General features: G+C 33.6%; 1 protein-coding gene across 1 annotated transcript; it reads left to right on the top strand.

Moving 5' to 3' along the window:
- Positions 1-19,641: 19,641 nt before the first annotated feature.
- LOC18037053 (cytochrome P450 71A1) lies at positions 19,642-22,327 on the top strand. Its single transcript, XM_006427581.2, has 2 exons — positions 19,642-20,764; positions 21,580-22,327. The coding sequence occupies exons 1-2, from the start codon at positions 19,850-19,852 to the stop codon at positions 22,213-22,215; spliced, it is 1,551 nt and encodes a 516-aa protein (XP_006427644.1). The 5' UTR covers positions 19,642-19,849; the 3' UTR covers positions 22,216-22,327.
- Positions 22,328-23,957: the final 1,630 nt, after the last annotated feature.

Raw genomic sequence — 23,957 nt, 5'->3', positions numbered from 1 at the left:
CATAAATACCTTATACCTCTGGGCCTGCGTTAAGCCTTGCACCCCGTCATATCACTAAAACATTCAATATGGACTAATGGGTCACTCCTCTCTGAATATTTGAGGTTAAAGAAACGAAAATTCCGTGGAATTACTGTACCCATGATCTCCTCTTAGAGAGGTGATTCATTGTCCAGCATAATCCTCCAGCTTGGTACCTTCCACCATCCTTGGAGCTCATCTATTACCTGAGCTAATCGACGCACCTCTCCCTCTAGTTCCATGTCATGATCTGGGTTTTGTACTGCCGCTTGATCTCGCTCTCGTACAACAATGTTTATGTGCTGCCTCAATTCCCTTTCTTGCGCATTTATTCCTTTTTCTGGATTTATCTGGCCCTGGTTCGCTCTTGGCTAATCTTCCACTCAAACATTTTGACCATTGCAGAATTGAATTCCCTCACTATAATTCCGATCACCTTGGGCTGCTCCATTCTCCAGGCCAAAGACACCAGGGTTTTCCACCCGAGATCCAACTCCCCTTTACCATTCTCTTAACTCTTGAAGCACAACAGTGAGAGTTTCCATCTGCTTCTCCATTCGCTCTAACCGCTTGTACATCATTCTCTCCTTGCTTCACTTGTCATTTCTCCACTTTCTCATGAACTCATTTTCCCATTCTAGTTATCGGTTTATTCGGTATAATGCAGCTTTTTGCCTCGTTCTCCACAGACGACGCCAAAATATTGATGCTGAAATCTGGTCGAGCTGATGATGACGACCAGATTGTCTCATCAATGCCTTAATTTTCTTTTGATGGGACACTATCTCTTACTGCTATAGGAGATTTGAGTTGTATTGATTGTTCTTTTGATCCGTAACAATAGAAAACTGTCAGGAGCGCCAGATTTTTTCTGGTAAAAACCCTCCGACGCCCAAGTCAGTTATTGGGTTTTTCCTTTAAAAAAATAGTAATCTTGCACACTTGTGACTTAAGTATTTTCTCTGTAATCTAATATTTTCTTAGCTGAAAAAAGACACTCTTTTCGGAATCCTTTTCGATTCTTAAAGACAACCACAAGTATCAGTTGTTTTTCAATGCGCGGCCATTATCAAATTGATTGCGTCACCTAAATGTAAGAGTTAATGTGTCCGTTTGCGTAGTTATTGAGTTTCCGTTGTAATGCCTGATCATGCTTTAAACATTATAGTAGAACGTGCCTAGACATTACGGGTGAACTTTCATGAGTAAAGCTCTTTGACCTAAGTTATAAACCAAAACCATGTAACTTGATTCTAGTCTCCTCGCAGTACATTGGTCACTTTTGTACACGCCACTAGATAACCTTCTCTTTATTCTAAGTGACTTTCTTTATATTCCCCAAGCACTAATCACGGTGACTAGGTTGGTCCTTATGACACTCGACCTAGCAGATACTAGGTTTTGGAGACCACTCTATTTAAAAGTGCATTTATTTAATCGAGTTGTGTTTATCTGACTAATCATTTTACCTAAATATGAGTGATGTGGTATTAAAACAACAATTTTGGCATTCTCAAGATGCGTCCTTTCAAGTAATGCGCTAGTTACCGGAACTGCTTTTCCTCTCACCATTTTCCTAATTATTTAAATCCTTAATCCTAATCCTAATCCAACCTCTTCTACTCTTTTAATTTTTCCCTTGTCTTCCCTAAAAGTAAAGATTCGTGCTCCGAAGAGTGAGTCCTGCTCATTGCCATCACCTCACTATCTATTCTAGCACATCCCATGTACTACTCCTTGAACTGACCATTGTTTGTTATTTTTGCTTGGATTTGTTGGGTTCTTGGTGGGTGTTACTTATTTTAGGCTCTTTAGACTCTAGCCTTAGGTTTATTTCAGAAAAAATGTCAAAACGCAAAAAGAAAGTAATTGAGACTACTGATGGTGATGAACTAAGTTTATTGCCCAACATACTTAAATAACCTGCTTTCAACACTAATATTTCTTTAGAGAATATAAATGATACTAGTGTTAGGGATAATGCAAGAAGAATGTCTCCTAAATCCTCTTCTTCATCTGAGGAAAATAGAATAAATAGCAGAATGATAAAAAAGATTTAAGTTCTAATTGAACTCTTAGTGAAAATCAAGGACGTAGTGCTAATGAGGAAGATAACAAGGAAGAAACAAAACTTGGATGACATTCCAACAGCCAAAAAGAAAAAGGTAGGCAAGAGGTCTCTAGCTAAGTCTTATCTTATCAATAAGATGAAGTGTAACACTACAAAAAGTGACTTAGATAAGCTTAATAGAGTCTATAGGATACCTGATGACAGGGCGCTTGGCCTTAAGGACATACCTAGTCGTCCCCTAAAGGATATGTTACCCTATATTTGAAATGCTTTAGGATGGGAGTTAGACTTCTTTTGTAGTCTTATTTTGTTTGAGTGCTGGACAAGATGAACTTAGCTCCTAGTTAATTGAATCTGAATGAATGAAAATGCGGGCAAAGTGAATACTCTGTAATATGCAGAATGATACTATTTTATAAGAAGCACTAAGAAGAAGAAACCCCTTTTGGATATCTCGCTTCAGATGACAATTGAAAAAATAAGTTCTTCTTTGTTTAGGGTAACTAGGGCCAGTGGCACCTACAAAATGGCAGGAATATTCATGTCCCTTCTCATTTTTCTTCTCCAGTTTGTTGAGTAGCTAATGGTACCCTTTTGCTGCTCGATTATTTGAGCAGTTTTTTTCTCACCAATCTCATTTTGTATTACATATTCTTGGAGTGTGGTTTATAAAATCAAGAACAAACAACTGTAGAGAGTTGAGGTTGCCTTGTCTAATCAATGCTCATGCAAAGATCTATTCTTTGCCACTAGGCTGGTCATCTCGCTTGCACTTGGTATCAGTGGTAATAGACATGGAGGAATAGAGTATAGGAGCCATGAACAAGAAGTGACCTCGTTTCGGTGGTGCTTTTGCAAGTTCGAACGAAGGTATCACTCCAGAGAAAATCGAAGTTTCTCAGTATATTTCTCATTTGAAAACACTCCTCCTCTCTTCTTAAAATTGGAGCTGATAAGAATATGTGTTAACTGTTTGGATTAGTTAAGTCAGTTATGGCGACGTGGCAGTCCAGTCAGCAAAGTAGTTGTTAGCTTGTTAAGTTTGTTATTCAGCTTCTCTGAAAGATGAAATACACGTGAAAATAATGTATGTGTTGAGAAGATTCTGGAAAGCAGTATATAAGCTTGTAATCCCATTATGTTATTGAGTTGAATAAAAATGAATTTTCTCAGCTAAATTTTCTCTCATTTTCACTCAGATTTTCTCTGTAAACAAACACTCTAAATCAGTTGATCAAATTCTAATTTGGTATCAGAACCTTGAATCACTTCTTGACCATGGCTTCTTCAAGTCTTAGTACAAATGTTTCTTCCGCAATCTCAACATTTACTTTCACCACACCAATCAAGCTTGACAGATAGAATTATACTATATGAAAATCTCAGATCCTTTTAGCCATTCGAGCAAATGATCTGGAAGGCTTTCTTGATGGATCGCGTACTTGTCCAAACCAGCTGCTGGCTGGTGAATCAACAAGCACCGCTGCGGCAGTTATCTCAGAAAATCCTGCTTACACTACTTGGAAAAGGCAAGATCAGATGATCTTGAGCTGGCTCCTATCTTCAATCAGTGTGGAGATCTTAAGCATTGTGGTAAATTCTAAAACCTCTTGAGAACTTTGGATAAGTCTAGAGGAACAATTTGGATTTGAACTAACAGCTAAGAAAGTGCATTTAAAGATGTTGTTAAATAACCTTAAGAAAGGATCCATGTCAATTACTGAATATTTTTATAAACTGAGAGGTCAGTAATTGATGAATTGGCAATGGCTGGAAGTCCAGTTAGTTCACTTGACTTCATTACACATTTGATCTCAAGTCTAGGACAATCGTACTATCCTGTTGTGGTTTATATTAAGGCAAATGCTCTTAAAATGAGCATCAATGAGGCTTATTCTATGCTGCTATCTCATGAAGCTAGGCTTGAGAGTGATCATTCTGGTGTAGCTAAGGAAACTAAGTTGAATTTTAGTGCTAATGTGGCTCAGACTGGTAATAATCATAAGAAGTCAGGAAACAATGCTAATTGGAATACTAATAACCAGGGCAATTGGAATGGAAATTTGTAAATAAAAATGGAAATGGTAATTTCAACAACAAATGAGGTTATGGATCTGGCAGAGGTGGTTTTATAGATCAAAATTATGGGAGAGGCTGGTTTAGAAATCAAGAAAGAGGTTCAAACTCTGGTGGTTTTAATGGAAATACTGGTGGATTTATTGGAAATGGTGGTTTTAATAGTGGAAATCCAGGATCCTCTAGTGGTTTTGATAGAGGAGGTGGCAGGGGGAACATTACCTGCCAAATATGTTTTAAACCATACCATTCAGCTGCTGATTGTAGAAACAGATTTAATAGAAATTTTTTTCCAAATTCTCCAATGCAGAATCAAGGGCCAAGAACAACTTATATGGCTACCTCAGAAGGAGCTGCTGATCAGGGGTGGTATCTGGACAGTGGAGCCATTCATCACCTCACCAACAATGTGCAAAATCTGGTTGAAGGTAATCCTTATAATGGCACTCAACTGTTGTTTGTTGGAAATGGTCAAGGTCTCAATATCACACATATTGGCTGCACTTATCTTTCTACTTCTTTTGGTACATGTTTATCCTTAACCAATACTTTGTGTGTTCCTAAAATAACCAAAAACCTCATCAGTATATCTAAACTTCTTTTGGATAATAACATAATCATTGAATTTTGTTCCACCATGTGCTTTATTAAGGACAAGAATGAGGGAACTTTGCTGGCACATGGGATTGTTGAAGGTGGTCTTTACAAGCTACTGTCACTTGATGTTTTCTCTCCTCACTCTGCAGATTGCAATTCAAATCTTTTTAAACCAAGTTCCATGTTGTCATTTTGTTTTGATAATAAAGTTGTAAGCTCTCTACCAGAGTCAAATAATCATGTGTCAAAGTTGAACAATGTAAATACTCCTGAAACTTTTGCATGTTCTGTTTCTGGAAATTCTTCTAGAACTGGAAAGATATCAGTTCAGTTGTTACATAATAGATATGGTCATCCCAATAAACATGCTTTGCAAACAATTATTAAAAGCCTTCCCACACATTGTTTTTCAAACCAATTCATTAATTTCTGTGATGCTTGTCAATATGGCAAAATGCAACAACTTCATTTTTCTATTACTACCATTAAAACAAAAGCACCACTTGAGCTTCTATATACAGATTTATGGGGACCAACTCCTGAATATTCAATGCATGGATACAGATATTATATCTCCTTTGTGGATGATTTCACACGATATTCTTGGATTTTTCCTCTCACAGCAAAGTCAGAAGCCTTAAAAACCTTCAAACACTTCAAACTTCTTGTTGAAAAATAATTTTTTTTGTCTATCAAAACACTGTAGTCAGATATGGGGGGGTGAGTTTATAGCCTTTAAAATCTTTCTTCAGCAAGAGGGTATATGTTTTAGGTATAGTTGTCCATACACACACTATCAAAATGGTGTTGTTGAGAGGAAACACAGGCACATTATTGAAACAGGTTTAACACTTCTAGCCCAATCACAGTTACCTCTTTCTTTTTGGTGGGAAGCCTTTCATTCTGCCTCTTTCCTCATCAACATGATGCCCACATCAGTTCTAAACAATCTATCTCCATTTCAGAAATTACACAATCAACTACCTGACTATCAGTTTCCCAAAGTTTTTGGTTGCTCATGTTTTCCATTCCTCAGACCTTATAACCAGTATAAACTTGACTTTCATACTCAAAAATGCATTTTCATTGGTTACAATCCACTTCATAAGGGTTATAAGTGTTTAAATTCCTCTGGTAAAGTGTTTTTTGCTCGACATGTTGTCTTCAATGAAACTGATTTTCCTTACAAAGAATTGTTTCTCAAACACTCTACCTCAAAAGTCTCCAATATTGATGTCTTATCTTCACCAGTACAATTCTCTTTTCTTCAAAGTTCTGCTCAGGTTGACAGTAGCAATGTAGAGTCATCATCTCCTAATTTTCATCCAGCAATGTCTCCCCCATCAAGTTCTAGTTCAGCACAGACTTCTTCTTCTTTTTCTTCTCATCCTTCAGCTGAACCAACTCATTCATCTTCATTACCATCTCACCCAATGATTACTAGAGCTAAAGCTGGTATTTTCAAACCCAAATCATATCTAGCAGCTACTGAAAATCTTGAGCCAACCAGTGTAAAAAGTGCCTTGCATGATCCCAAGTGGTTTCATGCTGTGAATGAGGAATTTGATGCTCTGCAAAGAAACCAAACCTGGACTTTAGTACCCTCTGAGAGTGCTGCTAAAATAGTTGGCAATAAGTGGGTATATAGGGTGAAGTATAACCCTGATGGCAGCATTTCCAAGTACAAAGCTAGGTTGGTTGCCAAGGGTTACCATCAAACTCAAGGGGTGGATTTCTTTGAGACCTTCAGCCCAGTTGTGAAACCTTGCATAGTCAGAGTTGTACTAAGTCTAGTAGTGATGCATCATTGGCAGATTAGACAGTTGGATGTTAATAATGCGTTTCTAAATGGTATGCTTGAAGAAGATGTGTTCATGCATCAGCCATAAGGTTTTATAGACTCTGCACATCCATCTTATGTTTGCAAATTAAACAAAGCCTTATATGGTCTCAAACAAGCTCCTAGAGCTTGGTATGAGACGTTGAAAGGTTCTTTACTTAATAAAGGGTTTCAATCTTCAAAATCTGATACATCTATGTTTATTTAACATATTGGCCATGATATTGTGCTCATTCTTATATATGTTGATGACATTTTAGTTACTGGTTCTAATTCTCAACATATTGCGGCTGTCATTCAATATCTTCATTCAGAATTTGCATTCAAAGATCTGGGAGAGTTTAACTACTTTCTTGGTATTGAAGTGACACCCTCTGTTCATGGACTGCATTTATCTCAGACCAAATACATTGGTGATATCCTTAGAAAAGCAAATATGCTTGACAACAAAGGTTTTAACACTCCGATAAGTCTAGGTGATAAAGCTTAAAAAGGACAGTGGTGCAGCTTTTGATAATCCCTCATTGTACAGAAGTATTGTGGGCTTTCTTCAATATGTGTTGCTAACAAGACTTGACATAGCTTATCCTGTAAATAAACTCAGTTAGTTCCTAGCTCATCCAACCATTGCACACTGGCAAGCTTGTAAAAGAGTTCTTCGATATCTACAAGCTACTTCACACTTTGGGATTCAATTCTTCAATTAAGGCTCTGTGACTTTAACAGCATTTTCTGATGTTGATTGGGCAACTGATCCAGATGATCAAAAGTCTACTGGAGGGTATTGTGTATTCTTAGGAAACAACATTATTTCTTGGTCTTCTAAGAAACAAACTATTGTTTCTCGTTCCTCAGCAGAGTCTGAATATCGAGCTCTTGCTTCGGCAACCTCTGAAATTCTTTGGCTTACTTATTTGCTTCAAGAACTGAGAATTCAGCCAACTCAAAGTCCTGTTTTGTATTGTGATAATCAGAGTGCTGAGGCATTAGCTAGCAATCCAAAGTATCACTCTCGTACAAAGCACATTGAGTTGGATCTTCATTTTATTCGAGAGCATATTGCACAGAAACAACTCATTGTCAGTCATGTTTCCAGTTCAAAAGAACTTGCAGACATCCTCACCAAGCCCCTCTCTTTTGATCAGTTTGCTTATCTTCGTACCAAGCTTAATGTTCTCCCCCGAACTTAAGCTTGAGGGGGGATGATAAGAATATGTGTTAACTGTTTGAATTAGTTAAGTCAGTTATGGTGATGTGGCAGTCCAGTCAGCAAAGTAGTTGTTAGCTTGTTAAGTTTGTTATTCAGCTTTTCTGAAAGATGAAATACACGTGAAAATAATGTATGTGTTGAGAAGATTCTGGAAAGCAGTATATAAGCTTGTAATCCCATTATGTTATTAAGTTGAATAAAAATGAATTTTCTCAGCTAAATTTTCTCTCATTTTCACTCAGATTTTCTCTGTAAACAAACACTCTAAATCAGTTGATCAAATTCTAATTGGAGCAAGTGGGATGACTGCTAATAAGAGTCCCATTTCCTCTCCTCTACTTGCTGAATCAAAGTCTCAGCATGCATATAAGTGAGCAGATTTTCTGGTCCCATGTGATAATAAATACACCAAATTAGTGAAAAAGAAGGAGCTCCAGGATTTGGAGGGTCATACACTTGGCGACCTGGTAAATGCCTTTCAGTTTGGTGCATTCCGGATGTGCATTAAAGAAGAGAGTAGAGATTGCAGTGGAGAGATCATCAAAGCTCCACATAAAAAACCTAAAGCTTGAGGAACGGTCGTCCCTTTAAACAATATAAATGGAGAACTTGCCAGCCAAATACCCCTTTACAAGTCTATGCAGTCAAATCATCAAAGTCAACTTGAAGCTTTAGAAAAAGAAGTTGATGATGGCTACAACTCTGGTCCGTGTTCTCCATATTTATCATAAATTTATAAATTAGTCTGGAGTAATAAAAAGTCTTAAATCCACCCTACTTTGTTTGATATATGATCCTCTCTCTTGCATTAAGACATCTCCTTCTAGATAATAAAAACTCGATTACTTCCGATATTATGGATTAGTGTCCATTTAGTCCTTATACGTTTTAAAGTATCTCAAAAAATCTCCACCGTTAAATTGTTAACACTCTTGCCGTCATTTTTTTTTTATCCCTTTTGGCTTGCCTTTATAATATTACCCTCTTACAATAATGTTTATTTTTTTTGAATATTAATAAAAAGAAAAAATTAAATTACTAATTTAATCTAAAAATAAAATAGAAACAAAAAGAACATATATTAATTTTTGTAGATCACTCTGCTGAGGAGTTAATAAATTAATTTTTTGTTAATGTCCAAAAAATTTGATAAATTAATTTTTTTTACAATATCAATTTTTTTTCGACACACATGAGCTTCCACAAAAATTTTTATTTTATTTTGTTTTTAGGGTTAAATTGATAATTTTTTTTAATTTTTATTAATGTCCAAAAAAATTATTGTAAGAGAGTAATAACGTAAAAGCAAAGTAAAAGGAACAAAAAGTAACAGTAAATGTGTCAATAGTTTAACGACATGTTATTTTAATATATTTTTAAAAATACAAATATTGAACGGATATTAATCACAAAATATTAGGATTAGACGAACTTTTATATCTCTCTAGAGATCCATGGAGTTTTTTGAATTATAGATTCATGTTAAGTATCTTTGACTTTAATTTTGCTCTATTTTTTCTAACAAAAGTACTTTATTTTGATTTTAAAAAAGAGTAGTGCTAGAGAGAGAGAAACACGAGAGAAAGACGAGAGAATTTTGCTCTCTCTCTCTACCCCTTTCTTCATTATTTATCTCGTCTTTCTCTTGTGTTTCTCTACACAAAGCATTTTTCTTTAAAAAAAGGACTAAAATACTTTACCTGCAGTAAGAATTGGCTGGCGCTGACTTGCAGCAACACCGTGGAGTTTTCTTTTTTCGATTATTTTATAAACATCGGCCGTTTAAAATTGTAGTATGTGTCGCTCATTAAACATTTCTAACAATATTTAATAAATTCTAGTATTCATACTTACAATTTTACGCTAAAGTTAAAATTATTGTGAGACCAAATGCAAATGTAATAAAGATGCAATGTTAATTTAATTAAGGGAAAGTGATCATTTTAGTCCTTCTTAGTATTTACTTTCATCATTTTAGTCTCCCATAAAATTTTAAAACAAGATAAAAAAAGAAAAAGAAAAAGAAAGAAAATCACATTATTGAAGGTTAAATATGATCTTTTAGCAGATAAAATGAAGTAATAATGATTTACTGACGTTTTCTGACAAATACTTGTGCATGAAAACGTAACAATTATCCTTCAACAGTGTGTTTTTCTTTGTTGTTCGAACACCAAGAATAAAATGGGGTATTAAAAATCTATGAAAGACTAAAATAATAAAACTAATCCTAAAAGGAATTTAAGTGTCATTTTTACTCTTTTAACTAACGCAAGCCATCTAAAGGTGCATTATGATGTAATAAGTAAAACTTAACGCATGAACCCGACCGGTCAAACTTCTCACTGTTTATGTGATACTGAGGCTTAACCAACCTTTAGAAATTTGATTTGTGTTATCTAATCAATATTCAGTAATTTTATATTGTTAAGCTAATCATCTTCTTAATGAATACAAAACTTGACATTGACCCACCATTTACACTTACTTAAGATACTCGTGTCAGTTATCAACTTAAATTTTATGCAACTTCAATTTATTAATCTAGACTGCCATGCATATTCATGAATCGTGCCTTTCTCCATAAAGTCTTCGTTACTGTATTATGTGGCTGCTGTCAACACTGAACAATTGTTTAAATTAAACTGGTGAAAAAGTTGTAAATTTATTTTTAAGACAGTATAATTCTCTAATTCTCTTAATCCAAAATCGACTAACAAGCACAGTCCAGAGCACATGGGTTCAAGCTGGACCGTCCGAAGATTTTAGATTTTGATTAAATACATATAGTTTATTCTAATTTTAGTTTTCATTTATGTATATATATAATTATTTTATTATGTATATATAATAATTGATAACTTAAAAAGAGTATTTGTATGGTATTAAGTTTATTTCTTTTATTTTCTTATCTAAAAAATCATAAAAAGTCAATTGATTCTCCTTAATTTTTCTTATTTATATTCAGATTGAATACGATTGCTTTGGGTTTATGTAATAAGCGTGAGGATATATATGTGGAATTGCATTAAACAATAAAATTGGTTCTCGAAATTTAATTATAAAAAGTTACTTCTTTTTTATTTTTCAAAATCTACTGTAAGATATGGTGTTTTGATCATTTTTTTTTCAATCAAACACCAAAATCATCTTTGAACTTCTCAAAATTATTTTTGACACTCTCCGTTAGTTTTCTTAGCCCAGTATCTCCCTAAGATTTGTCCAATCAATGTAAGCAGCTTAAAAATCATTCTACCAAGTCCCTAGAAACAAAGTTGAAAATGAACCTAACATGTAAATACAAATGTAAAGAACATAAAAGTCAATTTATTAGTTTTTAAATATTTATAAAAGAGAAAAACAAAAGATATTTTTTTTAGATTAAGGGAAAAAGACAATTATACTCCCATAGTTTGAGGTAGTTGTCATGGAAACTCTAAAGCTTTCAATACCGTTACTTTTTATGATTAGTTTGGATGAAAAAAAAAAGGGTATTCCAATACTTTTATTTTGTGTTAACCTAGAATTTCAAAAATACTAACAGGAGTTGGCACAATGTATCCAATCAATGTCGTAGGTCATAACTTAATTTGCCAAAAAATTATTCACCACACGCACCTTTCGTATTCTTTTACCCTTCATCTTCTCCTCCACACTTTGAACAAAAAAATAAAAAATAAATAAATAAAAGCACCATCTTATTAAATCTTTTCTCCCGTTACCGAACTAAATCAGTCTGAGGAGGATTTTACCTTGACCAGTGTAATATTGAAGTTTGAAAAAACAGTAATCCACAGTTGTTTGCCTAGTGACGAAAGGTATGAAAGAATGAACTTTCTCTTTAATTTATTTTTAACATATTTTGAGGGCTTTAAATGTTTGTAGGTTTTTTCTTTATTTTTTTAATCAATATTATCCTCTGATTTTGCATGTTTTGATTGATTTTTGTGTGAAAAGTAAGTTAGGTTTGACGTTAAGAATCTGGTGGCAGTGGCAAAAAATTAAAGGAAAAAAAAAGTTGAAGTAGATCATAACTTTCACTTTCCTTCACAATTATTTTGATATAAAATATTTGCCACTCCAAAAATTACTGTGTAAATCAATTTTACTGTATTGAATCAAATTTTCTAAATATTTATTTGGGGAATTATCATTCGTATACCATATATTTACTCTGTTATCAAAAATACTACAACACTTTGAGGGTGTATCAATCGTCCACCCTTAATTGACAAAATGTATCAGCTGACCACCAAACCGTTAGTTGTCGTTTGAAAGTTAACAGAATTATAGTGAATTGACGATTTTACCCTTGAAAATTATCACTTGTATACCCTTAAATTTTTTTTTATCACTTGTATACCCTTAAATTATCACTTGTATCATATGAAAAGGCCAAATTACCATTCTGACATCATCATACTTAAACAGCAACTAACGGTTTGGTGGTCAGCTGATACATTTTGTCAACTTAGGGTGGACGATTGATACACCCTCAAAGTATTGTATTTTTGATAATGGAGTAAACTAAGGGTATACAAATGATAATTTCCCTATTTATTTATTCAATTTAAAATTCCGAATGGAAATAAAGTAAGTGTATCATAAAGATATAACAGTAAATTTAATATTTTCATTCAAATTAACGATAAAAAATAATAGAAAGAGGTTTTGATGTCACTTATTCAAAACTTAAGATCTTTATGATTATTTTTTTAAATAAGTGAGATGTTATGTACTATCCTTTTTCCTTATATTAATAAATATAATTATTACATAGTTAATCTACTTTCTCGAATAAGCTCGCCGCCCTTGACTTTCGTCCTTATGGTGTATGTATATGATGGGTGTTTGGACTAAACTAGAGTGGAGTCAGGGTGATTTTTTTACTTATAGGAAGTGACCTACCAATATGCAGCCTCTATGGAGGCAATAATGGCGGGTCTCCGTCTACCGCTATTTGCTATCAATTACGAGTGTTTAGAGATGGTAAAATTTAGTGCCATTATGAACTTTTGGGTATATCAGATTGAATTTAATTTAGATTTGATAATAAGGAATTGGATTAAATTATATTCAGTAGAGTCTTGTCTTGTATTGTGAAGTAAATACGATATATGAATGAATTAGAATAATATTAATTTAAATTACTATTTAATATAATGATAAATGATAAATAAAATATTATATGTTATTTAACCATGTTTTGAAATTAGTAAATTGCATCAAAATATCAAGTTAATCAATTACACATCACATGCCACACAAGGCTCGTTAGATCAAATAGCCTAAGTACTTAGAATTCAAAGTACAAAGAGTGGCCTAGGTCTATTCTTACAAAGATTGACGTAGGTCCATTCCTTAAAGAATGACTTAGTAACTTAAAAAATATTTCTAAGTAAAACGCCTAAAGAGCAAGTCTTCGATAAAGAACCAAAGCTTTGATTCTTCAAAGAATGACCTATGTCATTCTTTGTAGGGAATTAAGCTAAGAACTTGGGGATATTTCTAAGTAAAATGCCCAAAGTGCGAGTTTTCAAGAAAGCACCTATAGCATAATTCCTAAAAGAATGACCTAAGTCCATTCTTCACAATGAATGACCTAGGTCCACTTTTTATAAAGAACAACCTAGATTCATTCCTTACAAAGAATGACCTAACTACTTAGAAAATATTAAAGAACATCCTATGTTCATTCCCTACAAAGAATGACCTAACCACTTAGAAAATATTTCTAAGTAAAACGCCTAAAGGGCAAGTCTTTGACAAGACGCTAAAGGAATGATTAAAAAAAGAAAGACCTAGGTCCATTCTGTGCAAAGAATGATGTACATCTATTCTTTACAAAGAAGAACCTAGGTCATTCCTTACAAAGAATGACCTAGACACTTATAAATATTTTTAAGTAAGAGTATATGGGTTAATAAGCATTCTACATAATATGTGTCTTCATCCAAGAAAAGTCCCATATAACCTTTTCAATTGACTCTAAGAGGCTATATAAAGGACAAAACCTTTTATTTGAAGGTAAGAAAAAAAAGGGGCATAAAATAAGTATAAAAACACTGCCCACCTCACTCTAGACTTTTTCTCTCTAAAAGTTGAGTAAAAATAACTGACTTGAGTATCAAGGGTTATTGCCGACACGCCGACCCCCCTTTGAAAATTGCTTCTTTTTGCAGAACAATTAACCACATGGAGACACGTGATTTGAGACATTTGTTTTGAGAAGAAATAAGGCACAAAACTTGATTCAAAAGAAAGTCCAAAACACAAATCAATCACTGTACATTGAGCAAAACTTTGCATCAATAGTTGGCACGGTCTGTGAGAACTTGAATAAAAAGCCAAAGTGGTTTATCCTGGGCGTGCATGATAATTACAACTACCATGACCTTGTGGCTAATGATAGAAGTTTAACAGATAAAGAGATCCATTTCTAATGAAAAAGATTATGGGTTAAGTTAGGCAATAGATCAATAGTTGCATTGTATTTGCACCCCGATAGTAAAACTCAAATCTTTTTACAGAACATGAAAAGTTTAGTCAAGTAATCTAACTCCAACGACAAAAGGAGAGGTTGGCCATAAACTATAAAAAGATTTACAATTAATTTTGATCTTTACTTGTTCTACTGGTTGCCAACAAATGGCTTCATTAACCAAAAAGAATGTCTTGATAAAGTGCGTATGAGCATGTCTCATTGAACCACCTAAATGGTGAGTCGTGGACAAAATGCCAAGGCTTAATTCATTATATATGAATGACCTAGGTCCATTTACACAGAAAGACCTAGGTCCTTAGAAGAAATTTCTAAGTAAAATACCTAAATGTGAAACTGTGGACAAAACACCAAGGCATAATTCACAATAAATGAATAACCTAGGTCCATCTTCACAAAAGTGACTTAGGTCCTTAGAAGAAATGTCTAATTAAAATGCCCAAATAGCGAGTCGTCGACAAAACACCAAGGAGTAATTCGCGATACATGAATGACATAGGTCCATTGTCACAGAAGTGACCTAAATCCTTAGAAGAAATTTATCATAACATGCACAAATGGTAGGTCATCGAAAAAATGTCAAGGGGTAATTCACAATACATGAATGACCTTGGTCCATTCATTACAAAAGTGACCCAGGAGTTTAAACAATATTTTAAGTGATTCGCCAAACGGCGAGTCGATGACAAAACACCAAGGCATAATTAATAATACATGAATGGCCTAGGTCCATTTTCAAAAAAGTAACCTCGATCCTTAGATTAAACGCCAAGGCATAATTCATTATACATGAATTACCTAGGTACATTCATTACAAAGTTAACCTAACAACTTAGAAAGTATTCTAAGTGAGATGCTAGATGGTAAGTCAACTACAAAGCGCCAAGGCGTGATTTATAATACATGAATGACCTAAGTGAGTCTTCGACAAATGCTAAGGAAGATAAAAAAATGACCTAGGTCCATTCATTACAAGAGTGACCTAGGTACCCAGAAAACATTTCTAAGTAAAACGCCAAAACGTGAGTTTTCAACAAAACACTGAGGGCTTAACTTAAAAAAAAAAAAAAAGAGATCTAGGTCAATCCTTACTATAAAGACCTAGGTGCTTAGAATAAATTTTTGAGTAAAATGTCATTTGGACAAGTCTTTGACAAAATGCCGAGGGGGTAGCTTTACAATAAAAACGATCTAGGTCAATTCTTACTATAGTGATCTAGGTACATAGAAGAAATTTCTAAGTAAAACGTTCAAAAGGCTAGTCTTCAACAAAACGCTAAGGGCGTAACTTTAATAAAAAAAAATGACCTAGGTCAAATCTTACAAGAGCGGCCTAGGTACTTAGAAGAAATTTCTAAGTAAAACGCCTAAAAAGGAGAGTGTTTGACAAAACGACGAGAGTGTAGCTTTATAAAAAATGACCTAGGTGCAATTCTTAGAAAAATCTTCTAAGGAGAAAACTTGTGGCAAATTTCTATGAAACTACCCACAGGCGAATTATAATAAAAAGACTTAGGTCGAATTTTTAGAAAAATCATTCTAAGAAGAATACCTATGGGTGAAGTTCTACAAAACCACTCATACATGAAGTATAATAGAAAGACCTAGGTCCATTCTGTCTAATGCTTAGAAAAATCTTCAAGGTAGAATGCCTACGGGTGAAGTTCTATGAAATCACCCGTGGACGAAACATAATAAAAAGACCTAGGTCTATTCCAATTCTTAGAAAAATCTTCTAAGGAAAGCGCCTACGCGTGAAGCTTTATGAAACAACCCACGGGCGAATTATGATAACAAGACCAAGATCCTTTCAAGAATGACCTAGGTCCAAATACTTAGAATTAATTTTCTAAAGAAAGAGCCCACGAGCTGATTATGATAGAAAACACTTAAGTCCATTCTTGTAAAGAATGAATTAAGTCTAATTCATAGTAAAATCTTCTGAGGAGAACCACCTACGAATGAATTATGATAAAAAAACATGGGTGCAATTGGTGTTTAGAAAATATTCTAAGTGAAACAATAAGAGTCAAATGATTGTCTAAAACACCTAAAGGCATGTTTTGAATAAAACGCCTTATAGTGAATGTTGGCTAATACATCTTAAGCTAATATCAAAAAGCTTAAGAGTAATGGTTGACTATAGCTCTTAAAGGCAGATGTTGACTAAAATTCCTAACAGTGAGTGATAATTGAAGCTCCGGTGAATCTCAACTAAAATGCCTAAGGGCAAGCATTTATAAAAATTGACTAGGGTTATTTTCTATAAACTTGTTTATTTTTGAAGCAATTTAGTTTCAAAGGATGACATTTAGTGAAATGATTTGACGTTACTTCTTAAATCGTTGAGCACTTAAAAAGCCTCGACAGTAGCTCACCAAAGAACTCTCATAAAATTCTCACATACAATCTGCAAAGTAGTGTCCCTTTTAAAAAGGTACTTTTACAAACTTCTTATCTTTATGATTTTCAATAATTGTGAAATTAAGATAGATTCTAGATATCTATAAAGTATGGAATGAAGTATGTGAGATTGGTTATAGACCAATTCTAATGGGATAAGTGCTCTAGAGAAATTTCAAATTCTGAAACTCAATTCATAATAAGAAAGGCCCAAGAATTGCCTAATAAAAAATACTAAAGAAAAAAGTCTCACTTCTTCAAATTGAAAAGTAAGACTTGGGAGCCTCTATTAGACCAAATTACGAATGGCCTAAACCCATGCCCAAATAAAAATATTTTACACGAAATAACTTAGGCCCATTCTCTATCAAAACAACCTAAGTACTTAAAGTTCCAAGTGTCTAAATGCAAGATATGACAAAACCTTCAAAGCGTGATTCATCAAAGAAAGATCTAGGTTTATTCTTTACAAAGAAAGATCTAGGCCTGTTCTTTACAAAGAATGACTTAGGTCCACTTTTTACAAAGAACAACCTATTTTCATTCTATACAAAGAAGAACCTAGGAACTTAGAAAATATTTCTAAATAAAACAAATAAAACTCCCAAAGGTAGAGTCTTCGATAAAGCGCCAAAGGCTTGATTCTTCAAAGAATGACTTAGGTCCATTCTTTACAAATAATGACCTAAATCTACTTTTTATAAAGAATGATCTAGGTCTATTCATTACAAAGACTGGCTTAGAAACTTGGAAATATTTCTAAATAAAATGTCCAACAAGCGAGTCTTCAACAAAGTGCTAACAACGCAATTTTTCAAAGAATAACTTAAGTTCATTATTCACAATGAATGACCTAGGTCTACTTTTTATATAGAACGATCTAAGTCTATTCCTTATAAAGAATGATTGCAACATTTAAAATATTTCTAAGTAAAACGCCTAAAGGACAAGTCTTCAACAAAGCGCTAAAGCCATGGTTCAACAAAAAAAGATCTAGTTCTATTCTTTACAAAGAATGACCTACGTCTATTCTTTACAAAGAACGACCTAGGTCATTCCTCTTAAAAAATGACCTAGACACTTAGAAAATATTTCTAAGTAAGTGCATATGAACTAATAAGCATTTTATGGAATGCACATACGGGTATATATATATTTTATCAATTGCGCTTACAAGAAAATATATATTATATAGAATGTGCCTACAGGCAAATATACATTTTATAGAATGTGCCTACAGGAAAATACACATTCTACCAAATCTACGGGCAAATATACATTTTACTGAATGAATCTACGAGCAAATATACATTCTGCCGAATGCACTTACAGGCAAATAGACATTCTATGGACTGCTCCTACAGGTAAATATATATTCTACGGAATAAGCCTATTGGCAATAAATATTGTATAGAATAGGCCTACGAGCAAATACACAATCTAAGGAATAGACTTATGGGCAAATACACATTTTACGAAATGCGCCTATAGAAAAATATACATTCTACCAATGCATCTATGGGAAAATATGTACATTGCATAGAATGCACATACGACCCAACAAACATTCTACGGAATAAGCATAGAGGCTAACAAACATTTTATGGAATGAGCTTATGGGAAAATATTGCAGAATTAATCCTTTTTGTGAAGAACTAACAAAAATTCCGAATTCAAGCTCAAGCCCATTAAAGGTCAAGGGCCCAAAAACGTGACAAGTGTATCAAGAATACTTGCCATAAATAAGTGTCGACATATATGAATATGTGTCTCAATACATAGGCTTTGATTAATATTTGTCACAAGAAAAGTGCCACATAACCTCTCTAGTTGACTCTAAGATGCCTATATAAAGGACAATACCCTCATTTAGAGGTAAGAAAAAAAGGAGTATAAAAACACTGTCTATCTCACTCTAGATTTTCTCTTTCTAAAGGTTGAGTAAAAAGAACTAACTTAAGTGTCAGAGGATTATTCCGGCATGCCGGCCCCCCTTTTACAATTATATTGTTTCTTTTTGCAGAATAAGTAACCACATTTGAGACACTTGCCTTAAAGAAAAAATAAGCCACAAAACTTAATTCAGAATAAAGTTTGAAACACAAATCAATCACTTACATTGAACAAAAATTTGCATCAACAGGGCCCAAATGCAAATCTTGAATTCTCATATTCTCTTATGAGAAGTAAAGAGTAAAGCCTTAAGTCTCGTAAGGATAATGCCTAACAACATACAACATGAAATAATAAAAAAGAAGGATTAAGGTCTTTTTTTATTTGAACTTTATTGAACTTTTAAAGATCTTGTTGCCCTGTCTTTTAGTACCAGTGTATGAATAGGATTTAGTTACTTTTATTTTTTAATTTATTAAATATCAATGAATTTTACTAAGGATAAGACCAAGTCATGAGAGTATTTTGATAAAAAAATTTAACTACTCTATCATTTTTTATTAAATAATAGTCAATTGTGGACAAATCGTGAATTTGTCCAATCTCTTATTTGATATTGGGACCAAACATACTCTTAAATTATTTATTTATTATTAAAGCTGTTATAATGTACATATATGCTATAATTTAAAATCTATTTAGAATTTAGATACATATTATTATAGTACAACCTAAAAATCTATGGAGACTAACTCAACAATCTACTCTAGTGAAATTGAAGAAATTTATTTATTCATATTCCATATTCTTTAGAAAGAAGATAAAGAACCTCACGAGAGCTTAAAGTGGTGCCATCAACGTCATTAAGAGCACCGTTCCACCGGTTTGAAATACAAACCAAATGATCTTTAGAATCTTCATCTTGCATATAGGCAACCATGAAAGACATCAGCACTCTATTATTCAATTGATTTAATTAAGGTAAAATTTTCTTTTCCTTATTTATTTATTTATTTATTTGACTTCGCACTCACAAGGAAACAAAAGTTGCTGGCTTGTCAGTTCATAGATGAAAACGAACATAACAAATGATTGCAAAAATAAACATCAATGACAACAGTGATCTCCATGATCATTTTACTCTTCCTATTATAAATGCCTCCTTCACCTCCACTTTCATAGACGCACAATATCAATCCAATCCTCAGCGTCAAATCTACAAACCATCCAAAAATAATGGAAGATCCTATAACTAGCCCTTCAAACTCAGCTATTTTTTATTCAATTCTTTTCTTTCTCCCCATCGTCCTCTTCTTATTTCGCCGCCGATTTTCACGTAAAGTAAACTTGCCACCCGGTCCAAAGCCGTGGCCCTTCATCGGAAACCTCAACCTTATCGGCCCTCTTCCTCACGTCTCCATCCACTCTCTCTCCCAGAAATACGGCCCCCTTATGCACCTCAAATTCGGCCTCTCCTCAGTTGTTGTAGGCTCATCAGTAGAAGTAGCTGAGCTCTTGCTCAAGACTCATGACATTAGTTTTGCTTCAAGGCCAGCTCTTCTTGCTGGGAAGTACACAACTTACAATTATTCTGGCATGGCCACTGCGCCCTATGGCCCATATTGGCGCCAGGCTCGTAAAATCTGCTTAATGGAACTTCTCGGTACAAAACGCTTGGATCAGTTTGAGTACATGAGGGTAGAAGAAAGAAACGCTTTTCTCTTTGAGTTGTTCAAATCAGTTTCCACGTATGTTCATTTGAAAGATCATCTCTACACACTCAATCACACTTCGATTTGTCGGATGGTGTTGGGGAAAAGGTATACGGACAAAGCTGAAAAAAATACTGTGACTCCAAAAGACTTCACGGAAATGCTTGAAGAACTGTTCTTGCTTAATGGTATTTTAGATATTGGGGACTCAATTCCATGGCTTGCTTCTTTCGATTTACAAGGGCATGTTAAGAGAATGAAGGATGTGAGCAAGAAGCTTGATAAATTTTATGAGGATATTTTGGATGAGCACTATGCTAGGAGAAAATCGATTAAGGATTATGGGGTTCATGATATGGTTGATGTTCTTTTGCATCTTGCGGATGATCCTTCTCTTGAAGTTAAGCTTGAAAGAGAACACATTAAGGCACTAATCCAGGTAAATTTAATGTTCTATTCTAATCTTTTCTTTGCTTTAGACAATTTCATTGGTTCTGTTGAAAAGTCAAAAGTTAAAGGGGCTCACATGTTGGATTTATTTAAGTGCATTGAACCCGCATGCTTTTCTTGACCATTGATTGGCAAATTAATGGAGCCACATGCAAAATTGACTAATAGAGGAGTTGGGACCGCATGCATGATTTCTTTCAAAAATGAAGAATTTTTGTAATTTTTTTTTTTTTTTACTCCGTGGATGTAAGTTTAATTATCAAACTACGTTAAATAATTGTGTCTTTTATTTTTTTGTAATTATTTAGTGTGCTTGATTCCGCATTCCGCGCACAACAGGTTCTACTAGTGAAAACTCTAAAAAATAGTAATAATATAGATTTGAATTTTAGTTCATGTATTTTTTTTTAAAAAAGAAATGAATTGTAGTTTTCAAATATGACGTACTTCAATTTATTTTCTAAATCTATTGAAAATTATAACCCTTCCCATGATTTACCATTAAGAAGGTAAAAAGTTCGAGGAAGAATATCATCCTCGCATACTGATAAAAGAGAGTTACATCGATATTTTCAATAATTTAGGGATAAATTAAAATATGCCAATCTCTCTCGGGATTAACAGAAATTAATGTAGTAAATTGATATGTACAACAAAATAGAAAGGAATTTAGTTTTTAAATGATTGAAGCAATAGTTGTCCCACAACGTAATTAAACATCACAAAGTAACGCAGCTATCAAGGTTTCTCCTGTATTGAAAATCTGTATCGTCATAATCGCCCCCCTTTCTTTTTTATTTGTAGGATCTTTTAACTGCTGGAACTGACACATCGGCAATCAACGTTGAATGGGCAATGTCAGAGCTCTTGAAAAGTCCAGAAACTATACAAAAGGCGACTGAAGAACTAGATAGAGCAATTGGGAGAGATAGATGGGTAGAAGAGAAAGACATTGTTAGCCTTCCATACTTACAAGCAATTGTTAAAGAAACAATGCGTCTCCACCCTGTGGCACCATTGCTTGCTCCTCGAGTTGCTAGAGAAGATTGCAAAGTTGCTGGCTATGACATTCTTAAAAACACTCGAGTGATGGTTAATGTATGGGCAATAGGGAGAGATCCGACCATATGGGAAAAGCCTAATGAATTTAGGCCGGAGAGATTCATCGGTAAAGAGATTGATGTTAAAGGCCATGATTTTCAATTGCTACCATTTGGATCTGGGAGGAGGATGTGCATTGGTTATGGTCTAGGGCTTAAGGTTGTTCAGTCAACTTTGGCAAATCTTTTGCATGGTTTTGAATGGAAATTACCAGGTGATATGAAGAATGAGGACTTGAATATGGAGGACAGATTTGGACTCACAATGTCTAGAAAAGTCCCACTTGTTGTTGTCCCTAGTAAACCTCGGCTTCCTCTTCATCTTTACTTATGTGAGTAGGCTTCTTGTTCATTTAAATAAACGCAGCTACTGGGTAAAGTTCTTCGTGTTTAAATCTATAATGATGGTCTTTAGGAATGGAAGCATTAACTAAAGTAGTCAATAAATTGTATTCGGGATTGCTCTTTGAAGTATGTGTTTATTTGTAATAAATAAAAATTTTGATTAATAAACTAGTTATTTTCATGTAATATCTTGAATGTATGATTATTTGAATAAGACTACTTTTTTCTTATTTTACTGTACCTAAATGTTTGAACAAACTCGGATTTTGATACTAACAGACTATCTATTTTCTAATTTCACTATCTCTTTTAGTTAAAGATTAATATGTACGTAATAAGGACAGGTTTTAAAATCTATGGAAATGGTTCATTAAGATAAAACTCCAGCCCAAAATAATAGTTCAATAGATGACATATAATTTCATTTTAATACTCTAATAATTAAAGCTAGTGCTCGTTTAAATTCATACTTTATATTCACTAAAATTCTTTAATTTTTACTACTTTGTGATTTGGTGAAAGATTTTCTTTAAATTTTTTTAAGGAAAATGAGAATTTAATTTATTTTATCAATAGCATTCTCGTTTAAGCATAAAGCATATGGAAATGTTAGCAAATATTTTGAAAAGTCCACCGGCTCTCAGAATTTGATCAAAATTTTCCGATTTACAATTAAAAAAAAAAAAAATTCTATCATACATCTTACCTTATTTTTGTTTTTATTTGATCTTTTATCCCCAAATCAGTGCAGTGATCACACAATTATCGTCGACAGATGAGCTTTAAATTTAAGCTTCCCTTACCAATAACGCCATTTAAAGCTGCTACAATATTTTGTATGGGATAAGGATCATCTCTCTTTTTTGTATTTTTTCCCTTACTTTTTCTTATTTTATGAGTGATTAAGATTAAATTTTATATTTATTTTTTTAATTTATTTACAGTCAAACTAATTTTTCTCTACTAGAAAGGAAAGCGAAAGTAAAGAAAGAGAAAATAAGGAGTGGATCATAATCTATTTGTATATCATAATTTAACAATTCACCGACAAGTGTAAGAATAAATACTTCAGATTGCGAGAAATATTGAGTTCGCTGCATCATGTTAAGATACGATGCCCACCACTGCGGAATTGAAACAGTCACAACACATGAAGCGCGTGCAGCCACACGAGTTACTACATACCAATAGGGAACAGATGATCAACACACCAACTTAATCTCACATCAACATGGCAATTAACAAATCATTAGAAAACAAATATGACAATATGTATTGCTCTTCCCAAAAGCTTAAAATTGAAATGCGTCACACAATCCCGTGATATGAAGCCTCACCAAAGAAAGTAGGCGTGGGTACTTTGTGTTTGGCTTTAGGTCGCAGGATATTTGGATTTAATTAAGAATTCAATCTAAATGGGTTTAAAAGTTATTTTGGTTCAGTTCAATCTGGTTGGGTTTCATATTACCCTTCAGGTTAGGTTTGTAATTTCGGGTACAATTACAGTTTGGTTTCGAAATTCGTTTGGGTCACAATTTCAGGTTACAGCAAATTCATATTAATTTAACAATCCATGTAGGAAACATATAGGGTAGAATAAAATAGGAATTCTAGGTTTGGAATCAATTTAGTTTTTAGTATTTTGTTATATTTTATCTTATTTTATTATACTTATTTGAATCATAATTGTAATTATACTATAATTAGGATTTTATATTATTTCTCTAATTTGAGAAG

Source organism: Citrus clementina, unplaced genomic scaffold, assembly GCF_000493195.1.
Source record: "Citrus clementina cultivar Clemenules unplaced genomic scaffold, Citrus_clementina_v1.0 scaffold_7, whole genome shotgun sequence".
NCBI lineage: Eukaryota > Viridiplantae > Streptophyta > Magnoliopsida > Sapindales > Rutaceae > Citrus > Citrus x clementina.
This window is presented reverse-complemented; position numbering and strand designations above follow the sequence as displayed.

What these genes read in the sequence shown, in the direction of transcription:
- LOC18037053 (XM_006427581.2), top strand. Translation starts at nt 19,850, where the DNA reads ATGGAAGATCCTATAACTAGCCCTTCAAACTCAGCTATTTTTTATTCA. An exon ending in ACATTAAGGCACTAATCCAG is followed by an intron (nt 20,765 to 21,579) that starts GTAAATTTAATG and finishes TTTTATTTGTAG; the next exon opens with GATCTTTTAACTGCTGGAAC.